At 40.9% G+C, this 13,581-nt stretch overlaps 2 protein-coding genes across 4 annotated transcripts in view; one reads left to right on the top strand and one right to left on the bottom strand.

The window, feature by feature from the left end:
- fhit (fragile histidine triad diadenosine triphosphatase) overlaps nucleotides 1–13,581 on the top strand; it is a 284,283-nt gene that overhangs the window by 248,002 nt on the left and 22,700 nt on the right. The gene's annotated exons all lie outside the window — the stretch shown is intronic.
- Nucleotides 1,455–3,039, bottom strand: LOC136697520 (uncharacterized). The gene has a single exon (XM_066672692.1). It carries the CDS (start codon nucleotides 2,847–2,849, stop codon nucleotides 1,911–1,913), a length of 939 nt encoding a protein of 312 aa, XP_066528789.1. The 5' UTR covers nucleotides 2,850–3,039; the 3' UTR covers nucleotides 1,455–1,910.

Raw genomic sequence — 13,581 nt, 5'->3', positions numbered from 1 at the left:
AAGAAGAAGATCATTTGTTATCTTGACTAGAGCTGTCTCTGTACTATGATGTTGCCTGAATCCAGATTGGAATTTTTCATATATATGATTCTTATGTAGATATGAACTAAGTTGTTGGGCCACAGCTCTTTCTAAGATCTTAGACAGAAATGGCAAATTAGAAATAGGCCTGTAATTAGACAGTGTACTAGCATCAAGATTTGGTTTCTTGATCATAGGTTTAATAACTGCTAGTTTAAAAGCTTTGGGTACATGGCCCAGACTAAGCGATGAGTTTACTATAGTTAAAAGAGGATCAATAATAGCTGGTAGTACTTCTTTGAGCAACTTTGTGGGAATTGCGTCAAGTGTGCAAGTTGTACAGTTTGCGGAGGTGATAATCTTCTCTAGTTCTAATTGTGGGAGTGGGTAAAAGGTTTCAAGTCTTTCTTTTACAGTTATATTATGTTTTATTTCATTCACATCAGGTGGCAGCCAGGATGGATTTGATCCTGTGGCTAGAGTTTGTTGTCTAATATTCTCAATTTTATTATTAAAAAAGTCCATAAAATCTTTACTGGTGAGAGTTGCTGGAATTAGTTGTTCAGAACCTGCTTGATTTTTTGTAATTCTAGAAAACACACTAAACAGTGCTCTCGGATTATTTTTATTATTGGAGATCAGCGAGGCCAGATATGCTGAGCGAGCTTTAGTGAGGGCATTTCTATACTCTATAAGGCTGTCCTTCCAGGCAGAATGAAACACTTCAAGCTTGGTTGATCGCCATTTCCGCTCTAGTTTTCGTAATGTTTGTTTTAAAGTACGGGTCTTATCGTTATACCATGGTGCGAGCTTTTTCTGTCTTATACTTTTATGTTTAAGTGGTGCTACCTTTTTTAAAGTAGATCGACAGGTATTTTCTAGGTAGTCAGTTAGTACATCTAGGTCCATTGGGTCTGATGGAGTTGGAACTGGGGTCGATAGTTCTGGTAGGTTTTCTATAAATTGTAGGGCGGTAGATGGTTTTATTATACGCCTTGTAGAATAGCGAGGGTTCTTACATATATTATGGATAAAACGTAGCTCATATGAAATTAAGTAATGATCGGAGATTGCTGAGGATTGCGGTAAGATATTAATTTTGTCAATGTTAAGACCTAGTGTCAGAACTAAGTCTAAAGTGTGGCTGCAGTAGTGTGTAGGCCCTGTTACATTTTGAGTAATACCAATAGAGTCTAAGATTGAGGTAAATGCCTTTTTAGTGGGTCACTTTCCTTCTCGAAATGGATATTGAAATCTCCTACAATTATAACTTTATGATTGCACACCGCTAGGTTTGTAGCAAAATCGCTGAATTCTTTCAGAAATTCTAAGTAAGGCCCTGGTGGTCTGTAAATGTTGCATAATAAAAATGCGTCCTTTTTTGTGACCGGATTTGTAATAATAGTGGAGAGAACCTCAAAAGAAGAAAAGGTGTCACATTGTTTAAGACTAATTTCTAGGGTATTTTGGTAAATTACACATACTCCACCTCCTTTGCCTGATATTCTTGGGCTATGTGCATAATTATAGCCTAGGGGGGTGGCTTCATTTAGTGCTAAATATTCATTTGGTTTAACCCACGTTTCCGTGAGACAGAAAACATTGAATTTATGATCACTTATAATATCATTTACGATGAGTGCTTTTGAGTTTAGCGATCTTATGTTGAGTAACCCAAATTTTAGTTCTGAGGTGTTGCTGCTAGGTGTTGTGTATGATTTAATATTGATTAGGTTGCTGAAACAGGCTGATTTTGTTTTTCTACTTTTACATTTAGTTCGGGGGAAAGACACAGTCTCAATACAGTTGAACCTGGGTGACGCCTCAAGACAGTTCGCAGACGGTCGGTTTAGCCTGTCTGTCTGCGGCCTGGTCCCGGCTCTGGATTGTCAGCAGCTATCTACACTACTCTGCCGACTAACTAAAAGACTATGTGCTATACTGCAAGAAAGTAAGGCAGCACCCTCCCGCGTGGGGTGGATACCATCCCTACCTATAAGACCAGGCTTGCCCTCAAAACGTAACCAATTGTCTATAAAGCCCACTTGATTTTCGGAACACCACTTGGACATCCAGCAGTTTAACGCCCAAAGTCTGCTGTAAGCTTCGTCGCCACGCCGCATTGGTATGGGACCAGAGCAGATTACGGCATCGGACATCGTCTGGGCCAGTTTAATCACCTCTGTAATATTACCCTTAGTTACCTCAGACTGCCGCAGACGAATATCATTGGCCCCTACATGAATGACTACCCTCGAATATCTCCTATTAGCTAACAGTCTAAGGTTGCCACTAATATCCGGCGCTCTGGCTCCCGATAAACAGCTAACTGTTACTGCCGGCGCCCCTAAAGGAGTAGCTAATTTCACGTGCCGAACAATAGAGTCTCCTATAACCAGAGCACTCTTAACAGGCTCCTCAGCGGGTGCTTCGCTGAGCGGGGCAAACCTGTTTGACACGCGAATCGGAGGAGCGTGGTGTCCCGGTGGGCTAGCTTTGGCCTCAGCGTTAGCATCAGCCTTAGCTTTCCGGCTATGACGCCGAGACGTCACCCATTCACCCCGCTGTGAGGGCTCTAACGCCGGAGTCGTGGGGGTGCTAACTCTCCCTAAGGCACCCGGAGTTGCTAACACTGAATCTCGCTGTTTATCCCTCAACAATAATAAGCTCCGGATGCGCACTTCTAGCTGGTCCACTTTATCCACCAGAGAGCTAACTAACTGACACTTACTACAAATACAACCACTATATTTATCGCTAGAGGTGGAAAAGGGCGTTAAACTAAACATGCCACACTCTGAACAGGCAAAACAGCCAGTAGTAGCCATGGAATTGCAGGTACTTACCGCTTTTAGTGAATTTTAGTAACTTACACCAAGAACGTTACTCCAGGGTCCGGTGGCAGTTTTAGTGCCTCTGTAATGAATATTCCTGCGGAGACAATCTAAAAGATAGATCTATGGATGGTTAGTAGGTTATAAAAACAGATATAAATATAGAAATAACAATGGAAACGATTAAACAGGAAAACCCGAGCGATCAAAACAGCTTCCAAACGGGTACAGAAACAGCCAAACGGGTTGCCAGATCTCTTAGAACAATCCCCTGTGAAACACGAAGACTACGAAAACATTTAGGAAAACAAAACGAGCAAGAGAACAACAGAATTCACATCAAAGTTATTACATCTTTGTGTAGATTTGCTTGCTTTTCAAAACTCTTTACACAACCCTGACATAACATGCTATGAGGACTGGCTTTGGAGCATGTTAGTCTAGTGACACTTGCTAGTCAAAGTGTTCTGCTTGAATCTGCTACATAACTCTGACATTACCATGTTATAAACATGGCATAACAGATCTTATAGACTGTCATGAAATCACCTGTGAGTTACTTACCTCAAAACTCTTTCTGAACGGCATTTGATTTGAACAGAGATCAAAGCAAAAGTAGATAAAAAGAGAAAGCAGATGGCGAAGAAATAGAGGGAAAAGAACAACAAGAGGGAGGAGAAAGACAAGGAAAAAGGTGTAAAAAGAAGCACTTTCGAAGCCCTGTAGATGGCCCCATCCCTAGCGGAGAGATAGAAGAGGTGGAGGAAACTTGAGGTGGACGAATGAAACGGCCGAGGCATTTGTTTTCCTGTCCGCGTGAGCTGAGAATAGTTGACTTTGATGCTGTCTCTCATTTCCTATGCTGGGTCACGGCACCAAGAAAGAGTCTCCACGGGCCTGTCCAGTGCATTTTCGCTTATTCTGCTCTCTGATTATGTCCTTTCATTTCTCTATTTGTCTGTTCAATCAATAAATGCTCCCCAACCTCGCCTCAGTTACTGAGAGGCCCAGCCACAGCCACGATGAAATGAAGCCCCTCCCCGCCTCCCCCTCTCTCTCTCAAACCCTGATGTCATTTGATAGCTTTGTTCATTAGATCTTTATCAGTGACTCTGGCCACAAGCTGTGTGGAGATACCGAGCCTGGGAAGTGATCATATTCCGAGGACACACTCGGTTGTTTTTGGAGTGTGATTTATCTCCCGAAACCCCCCCTCCTCTCTCTTTCTCCATGACAGCGTTATTAGAGAACGTAAAGGGGGGAGAGGGCAATGTAATGAGAAATATCAATGTATCCTCATGTTCCTCCCTCCACTGACAGTATGTGATCCATCTCCCTGACACTCACCTAGTTAACATTTTTATCAGCGGGACCCAATTTTTAGCTCTCTCTCCTCCAGGCCAAAGCTGGGGGCCTCCACTAATAGTTTAGATAAAGATGAAGACGTCTAATGTCTTTTGGATAAATGATGAACGCTGGGAAAAGAGGTTTGTAACTTATTTCAGAGACATGCTGGACAGATGCAATAGGTTTTGAGAACGCTCCACTTGAAAGTTGCTGTAGAACCGTAATAACACCATGCTATAAACATGTCATAACAGATCTTATAGACTGTCATGAAAACACCTGTGAGTTTACTTACCTCAAAACTCTTTCTGAACTGCATTTGATTTTGAACAGGGATCGTAAACATGTTATAACACATGATGTAGTCCTTCGTGTGTTCTCAAAAGTGTGTACTAGAACTTTGAACTGCTTTTTCATCTTTATATTGATATTATAATGTTATAAACGAATAATAATACATGCAATAGACTGTCATATGTTCTTAAATGTGTCAATGACTAGCGTGCACACACTGGCTTTTGAAAACATGTTTCTTGGACTTTAATAAAGCTGTGTTATAAACATGTTATGAACAATGTCATAAGTTATTACATCTTTGTGTAGATTTGCTTGCTTTTCAAAACTCTTTACACAACCCTGACATAACATGCTATGAGGACTGGCTTTGGAGCATGTTAGTCTAGTGACACTTGCTAGTCAAAGTGTTCTGTCTGAATCTGCTACATAACTCTGACATTACCATGTTATAAACATGACATAACAGATCTTATAGACTGTCATGAAATCACCTGTGAGTTACTTACCTCAAAACTCTTTCTGAACGGCATTTGATTTGAACAGAGATCGTAAACATGTTATAACACATGATGTAGTCCATCGTGTGTTCTCAAAAGTGTTCCCAAACAAGGATAAGTGTAAATACAACTTTGAACTGCTTTTTCATCATTATATCAATATAATAATGTTATAAACGTAATAGACTGCCATATGTTCTTAAATGTGTCAATGACTAGCATGCACACACTAGCTTTTGAAAACATGTTTCTTGGACTTTAATAAAGCTGTGTTATAAACATGTTATGAACAATGTCATAAGTTATTGAGTCTTTGCGTAGATTTGCTTGCTTTTCAAAACTCTTTACACAATCCTGAGGATTGGCTTTGGAGCATGTTATGCTAGTGACACTTGCTAGTCAAAGTGTTCTGCTTGAATCTGCTACACTACACTGACATTACCACGTTATAAACATGTCATAGCAGATATCAGTGGGCTGTGTTGCGTTGTCTAACATGTCTCTTCACCTAAATAAGATACCGTGTGGTTTAACTGTAGATTCAATGGCTTGTCAAAACACTGTATTTGAAACTTCCTGTATAAAATTATAACGACTTTGCTATTAACATGTTATTGTATGGTTTTTAAATGTTGGTTTACTTGAATCCCTCCCTGTACCACTGATATTGCTACGCTATAAACATGTAAACTATGTCATAAACTGTGGTGAGTTGTCAGGAGCATCCACAAGGTCTGCATCTACAGCAGAGTGAAATTTCACAGTGCATGCTGTGGAGCTGAGGGAAAGTTGATGAAGCCTGCTGCACTACAGTAAATGCCTCTGTCACTTCCAGAGCTTTCCTTATTTTCTGCATGGAGAAGCTCTCTTTTACAGCACCCCAGCCTCAGAGAGACCCTTTTTCCATCTTTCCTTGCCTTTTTTATCAAGTGGAAACAAATGGAATACAGTGCTGATCTGTATTCCCAGTCGTTCTGCCTCTGGCCTCGTGTCCTTCACTGTATTTGTGTCCTTGCTGATTGAGAACAAGGATGCAAAAACACATCTTTTTGCAAAGCAGACTTGACTGCAGATCTGTCATTGGCCCGAGCTGGGATGTTTGGTGACATTGCTGAGACTTGGATCATTGATTTCTGTGTGTTCTCTTCTTTTTTGTGTTGGGGGGGGGGGGGGATATCAGTCTCTCTTTGCTTCAGTTCTTTTCCTGCTATCAAAGCTGTTTCTCTTTCATACTTTGACCCTCAGGAAAAGTCAAACTTTGGGACTGTGTTCTGATACATATTTTTGATTCGTGCTCTACAGAGACAACTCTCTCTCTCTCTCTCTCTCGCTCTCCCTCTCTCTCTCTCTCTCTCTCTCTCTCTCTCTCTCTAATAAAAAGGTATGGTACAGCTACATTATTGTCACTAAACGTACAACAGTGGAACAGTGATGTAAAAATCCAGCTGTGTTCCCTAAAGGTACATTACATTCTCTTCTCCAGAAGGAGAGGGGAATATTTGCAAGGTTTCATTATAGAGCTGTGTAAAATAAAAGACCCTATTGTAACTCCTGGAGATGAAATGGAGTGTATAAAATCAGCACAATTATAGATCTACAGTTATTCTAGAATATGATACAATTATACCCCATTTTCCACAAGTTAACACAGTTGTGGGTTCTTAATGAAACATCTGTGACACGCAGTGCTTTGATCAAAATAGCACCAGGATCAAGCCACACATCACTTTCTTACCCTTCTTCTAAACAGCCCTCTTCAGACTGGACCCTGATGAGAATGACCCTTGGTTTACTTCAACCAGGAGGCACCCGGGAGTGAGGTGTAAAGAGCAGACCCAGTAAACAAGGAACGTCCCTGGACAATCAAAATAGGTCTAAAAGTAGTCTGTCCATCAAGGACATATTTTAAACGTCAATGGACGTCCAAAATCCATATTAATAAGTTAGTTAAGTGGTGACCAATCGATAACGTCAGTGGACGTCCAAAACGCGTTTTATACAAGTAATTTATTTCAGGACCAATTAATAACGTCAATGGACGTCCAAAATACGTCTAATAGTCGTCTTTTCAATGTCTGTGTTTGGACGTCTTTTCAACTTTCATTTTCAACCTTAAGAGAACGTTGATTAGACGGCAGTCATTACGTTATTTCAATGTTGAATCAACGGCTAAATGTTTACTGGGGAAACCCTGTTTTTTAGTCATTTTGCTTTGTTCCCCATGTTCTCTTTTCCCGTTTCTCTGTCTCGTTGTGTCCGTTTTGAGCCATCGTTCTCAAATATTGGAAGCATTGCAGAACAGGACTGTACACCTTGGTACATGAAGCCACATTACACCTACATAATCCTTTCTTAATCATCTCCAAAGGCTTCTTCCAACAACCTTTAGAAAGTATTAGGACAACTGCCATGTATTGCACATGCCTTATAAACTGGATTAATATTCTGATATTAATATTCATACAGGAGTTTTCTAAAGGAGGCAGGACGGTGGCGTTGCTGAACCACAGCTCCAGGGTCTCTGAATTGTGGCTGCAATCCCTGTTTCGGTTCACTGTTTTTACGGATTGTGTTTTCCCGGTGTCTGTGTGGGTTTCCTCCAGGTGACTGGCTAGAATGGACTTCCAAAGGATAAGTGTGTTCAATTGTCCACTGGTGTAAATGATTGGGTGAGTGTGTGGTGCCCTGTCTAAGGTGTCTTCTTACCTAATGCCCAGTGATTCCAGGTGGGATCTGAACCCACAATGACCCTGAGCAGGAGATAATTTAATGAGAATGAATGAATTAATCTAATATTCTGAAATTCATCCAGCATTCTCCGAAAGACAAATACGGCGTGTTCTAACGGGGCTTCAGATGATTGGACTTGTTGAGATATCGTGTTGCAGAGTGCAGGATGTTTTCAGATGCGGATTGGGACGCAGTCTGTAGCCTGCGGGAAATTGCTCAGTAAAACGGGATGCTTGAGTGTGTGCGTGTGTTTAATTTATTTAGTGATTTGAGAGCTAGGTGCGGGAATGTTACAGATGAGCTCATTTGCATATGATTTAAATGCAGTTGCATGGGCACGGCTCTGTGGCTGAACCTGTGATTGGTGTGTACATGTTTGTTGAATGTTTATGCTTTTAAGAGGCAGTGAACAGTGACTAAGTTAAATCCATTAATAAATACACAAACAGAAATCTGACACCGTATGTCCAAATACTTTTGGACACTATTTGTCACTTAGGGAAAACAACTTCCCATTCAGTTCTATGAGCTCCATAAAAAAGCTGGTAATTTAGAATAGAACTTTGCTCATAGGTTTCTAAATAGTTTACTCTCTGTTTATTAACGGTTATTAATCAAGTTGTAAACAATTTTAAAATCATTAATAATCATTTATAACACATAGATAGAAAGGGTAACAGTGACGTTATCTGCCAAATAGTGAACCCACATGCATGCACACTGTTAAACCTCATATCTCGCTAAATACTGACCTTTCCTTGCCTTCTCCATCAGTCGACATTAACCCTCTCAGCTTCAGCACGTATTTGTTAATATATTTAACCATTTAACCACCAAGTTTAATCAAATAACCATGGATATAATGTCTTTATTATAATATAATGTAAATATAATGAAATGACTAAATGAACATTTTTATGTTGTAGCTTATTGTTTATTGTGATAATTTCAGTAAGTTCTGACACGTTCACATCTAGACAAAAAATAAGTCACTGTCATACTTCCTATCTCCACGTTAAAAAATATTATTAATAGCTTTAAATCAGTTAATCCTAATTAATAAATAATAAATAGTTAATAAACAGATTTTAAACTATTTATTAATCTTTATAAGTGTAGTCTTTTTTTTAAAGTGGTACCGAAAACATTGACTAATGGAGCAGGTTTCCTCCAGGGTCTCATTGTTCCCCTACCCTCTGAAAACTCATGATGGTAGGTGGACTGGCTGTGAATAAAAGTGGTGTCCACAAGTGTGTGTGTGTGTGTGTGTCAGTTTATGCTTGACCTCACTTCTTATGGTGGAATGCAGTCAGATTAGGACTGGGAAAATGATTGAAATTAATAAAAAATGACATTCAGAAATTTTGAACCAATGTAATCATACAGATATTGTTTACAGCGATTTTTCTTTTAAATCTGTTCATCCTTCTTTTCTTGTTAATTCTGTTAATATGTTCCCCATTGTGTATGTACTGTTCATTTAAAACCTCACTACCGTGCATATATTCTAACCAAAATAATGAGGACAACTGAGCAACTCAAGCAGCTTGCACCAAAAAACAAAATTAAATAAATAATATATATTTTTTAAATACTGTGTCTGTGGTTTGGACATGTTTTGATTCAGTGAAGACAACTCTGAACATAATGAAGTCACCAACGTGACTTCAGTGACCAACGTTAAATCCACCAGTCTATTTCAAGGCTTGAAGAACAATGACATCACCAAATATTAACAGTGCATGGCTCCAAAAAAATGGAACAAAATGGAAAATGAAAAGTCATTCATTAATCGTAATTGAGGTAATTTTTAATTAATCATGATATTAATTTGCGGTCATATCGGCCAGCACTAATTATAAGTATTCCTAAATTTTTGGAAAGATGTTGGCAGCACTCAGACCCTTCTCCATTGTGTTATTTTTCAACTTCATTCAGAATTATGGACTGCAATTGAGACAGGCTCAGTGGATGATGACGGCTAACCTTTCGCTCAGATCAGCTCTCGTTTACTTCATCTGTGTGTTGTGCTGGTGGACCAGTCAGGAGGACAGTGTCCGGCGTTTCAGAATGTTCCCTGTGGTGCCGGTGCAGCTGCTGTAATTTGCTTCTAAAAATTCTTCTACAGCAAGTGGTAGCATCACAGCCCTCATTTTTCCATCAACTCTCTTGTGCTTTGCTTTCTTTCTTCTTACATGTACAGATCTTGCTTTTTAACGCCAACCTACCGAACACCCCGCCGGCTGCTTGCGAGGCAGGTTCCGTTGAGGGCTGTCATGGCTTTGTGGGATTGGTTCTAGTTCTTAATTTCTACAGGGGATGGTGATAGCACTGTTTTTATTCACCGCGTCGCCATTTCTCCACGTGCTCAGGAGTCTCCCAAGATTAGCTTCTGTGTCCCAGCTGGCTCTGGATCTGGAATAGGAAATCAGGGACAGCTGGGATTTGCTGGGATTGTTCCGCACATGGAAAGGTGGTGTGTAGGTGTGTGTATATATATATAAATAGATGGTGTGACTGTGGAGTGTATGTGGCCAGAGAAATGCCCATAAACCCTTGTGGCTCAATTACAGAGAGAGTATGCAAATCAGACAGGTTTGTTGCAGTAATTCAGACCTTAAGGTGTGCTGTGTTTTCCGAGCTAATCCCAAACTGTCACATATGTAGAATACAGCTGATTAGCATGGGCAGTTCGGACACGTTTCACGGTGCTTCGAAGCCCCAGTCCATGGGCTCCGGGGGTATTCTTGTATTCTGTAAGGGATGTGTAACAAACACTGTTCATTAATAGACTACACTTTATTTTCCCTCTCTATATTCTGAATGCATTCATCTTGCAAACAGTGGCTGCAGACTTCACAATCATTTGCTCACATTATAAAAGCTCCAGATTGACACACAGGTGGCACCGGGGTCCTGGGTTCAAGCCCTTTTCCTATTTCTAATAAAGCAAGTGGAGAAATGCTCAGTGTCTGAAACAGATTTTAAAATGCACACACCTTCATTTGGAAATGACAACCGCAGACTTAATTAGGCCACGTAAGGAAATTAAATGCATTTTTTTATTAATTACATTAATAATTTGGACTTTGCTACAAAGCTAAATGCTGATAATTTATATTGCTCAGGGTTCAGTTAAAACACATGTTCAGATTCTGATTTTATTAATGAACCATCATATTCACTACACATCATATGTTTATATGGTTCATACCAGTAATATATTTCAGTTGTGTCTAGACAGAAAATAAAGAACTACACACCATTCAGATCATTTTCGCTCATTTGATCTAGTCAGCAGTGAAATAGCTCCATTATAATAAATGATTTGAACTCTTTGGGCCTTTTTTATGTATCAAATAAATATTTAAATAATATATAACCACTACTTTACAGCTTTTCTTGACAGTGTTTACAACAATAATGTAATTTTGATGAAACTCATATTATATAATGGTGTATTTCCCCACTGCAGCCTTTGGAACCCCACTCTTCCTTTCAGAGACTATGCTATGCTAACCACACTATGTCTTCTTACCGATATTTCAATGTCAGATCTCCAACCTAATGGATCAAGCTTCTTCTCATGATCGATTCCATTAGAAACCACCTTCTAAAGCCAACCCCTTTGCTCATGGAGAAAGCATCATGTGTGAAAATCTTAAAGCGGAGTTCAGTGAGTAGATTAGAGTCTCCCAGGAAAGGTGATTTGGATTAATGTATTCAAATGAGGCTGGGAATCTGTGAGCTTAGGAGAGGTGCCTACCTCTGCAGAACACCTGGCGAGGGGTTTGGGGGAGTGTGTGTGTGTGTGTGTGTTGGTAGTGGGGGTAATCACATGACTTTTGACACCGCTTCTGCCGAGTGCAGCACTTCTCTTGAAGACAAAAGTCCAGCGTTCATGGGCATTTTGCAGAAACCTTCCACCTCCAGCCCTTCTTTCAGGGGTCCCAGGTCACCCACGGTCCTAGGTGAAGCGTGAGCAGATTTCCAAAAGCCATCAAACACAAAGAAAGGCAGCAAAAATCAGCAAGAAAGATGACACACAAGGTCTTTTTTCTTCAGTTTTAAGGAGATAATGATTCTCCGTGCCCGGCCTGTTGGAGAAATTACTGCCGCTCTACTTTTCCTCCTGAAACGGTATAATTAAAGGTGATTAAGTGTTTAAACCTCCTTGGCAGGAGAGTCTGAGCTTCCCTCTCTCACTTTCTCTCTCTCTCTCTCTCTCTCTCTCTCTCTCTCTCTCTCTCTCTCTCTCACTCTCTTCCCGACTTTAAAGTAATGCGCCAAAGCAAAGCTGGCGAGGTGCTCGAGTCGTTATCTTCACTCGGCCCAGTAATCTAACTGCGGCGCCATTCATATGCAGATGACCTGCAATTAGGATCTCATAAGCACACAGGCCTTATCTCACCTACTGGCACTTTACTTTTTGGTGTGTGTGAGGGTGGGGGAGGGTGGGATTGGAAGAGGAGTTGGTGGGGGGATATAGGAGGGCCTCCTTTCAGCAATGCAGTATTCACATAGCTCAGAAACCCAGCAGTAATCGCCCTAAAAAAGACGTTTCTGTCAGCTTGTTGAAGATTAAGATTTGATTAACAATTCCTGGATCATCCCCAAAATGGTGAGCGCTAAAAGAGTGAGGCTTCCTCTTTGAGCAACGTAGATTATCCGATGGGCCAGTTTGAGAAGAATTGTGTTTCCAGGTTTGACTAGGTCCACCTGCAGTTCTTCTTGGACTAATGGTGACCACTCTACATCCATATAATTTGCATATAAACGCTAGAAGACAAAATATGTCCATCATCAGTGATGACTACTGCTAAATACAGGTGTGGAGCATTAATCAAAACACAGTTGTGGCACAAAAATAATAACAACAACAATAACAACCAAGATGCTTCATCCTGATCAGGGCTGTAGTGGGTCAGGCACCTACCTGAAAATCATTGGGGTACCAGTTCAATCCACCTACAAATGTGTGTTTTTGGACTGTGTGTGGAAACCTGAGCACCCGGAGGAAACCCACACATACACAGAGAGAACACACCCAATTCTTCACTAAGAGTGACCCTAGGCAGGGATTGAACCTGCAACCCCAGGACTCTGCTATACCACTTTAAGCAATACTATGTAATTGCAGTTTTAAAATCATTGTGATTCTCCACTAACCTGTAATAGGGAAAGTAGGGTCTCTGTCATTGCTAGTCCAGGCTCAGAACTGCAGAAACTGCACTAAGTAACTTTTGGAGGAGGGTAGGAAACTACTGACCTTGCTCTCCCTCCCCATTGATTTCAGTACAGTGCATTAGCAATGAATGATTTAATATTTAATGTAACGCCAACGCACTAGTGTCAGTAATTTTCAATCCTGACATGTTCTAGATAGCTCTATGTCATTAAGAGTTGGGAATCACTTATGCAAATCTTTTTGAGGCCACTCAACAACACACGCTTTATGGCAAGTGTGAGATAACTAAGGCATCTCATTAGCTCGATGCTAATTGCTTTACATGAGCTACATTAGCCCCATAGCTCCAGCGCAAATCTGCAGACTCTGCACCAAACTCTGGATGCCAAACATGTCTTGGCTGATCACCCACCTCTGGGATGATGGGAGAGGACTGGAATGAATTTGTTGTATTCCGCCTTTCCAGGCAGTGATGAGGCAAAAAGGGACTCGGTTCCATTTCCTTTCCCCGCTGAGCTCAACCTCGATCCAGGGCCGAAAAAAGGCCTGACACCTGCCCTGACACCTGCCCCAACACGAGTCTGCTGCCAGCATGGGAGCACGGGCCCGGTCAGCAGCGGTCCGCCCACCATGGCTGCCACCCCACCACAGCTTCCTAAAATCTGGG

Source organism: Hoplias malabaricus, chromosome 5, assembly GCF_029633855.1.
Source record: "Hoplias malabaricus isolate fHopMal1 chromosome 5, fHopMal1.hap1, whole genome shotgun sequence".
In the NCBI taxonomy this organism is placed as follows: domain Eukaryota; kingdom Metazoa; phylum Chordata; class Actinopteri; order Characiformes; family Erythrinidae; genus Hoplias; species Hoplias malabaricus.
Note: the sequence above shows the minus strand (reverse complement) of the source record. Positions and strands in the feature narration are given on the sequence as shown.

What these genes read in the sequence shown, in the direction of transcription:
- LOC136697520 (XM_066672692.1), bottom strand. Translation starts at nt 2,849, where the DNA reads ATGGCTACTACTGGCTGTTTTGCCTGTTCAGAGTGTGGCATGTTTAGT.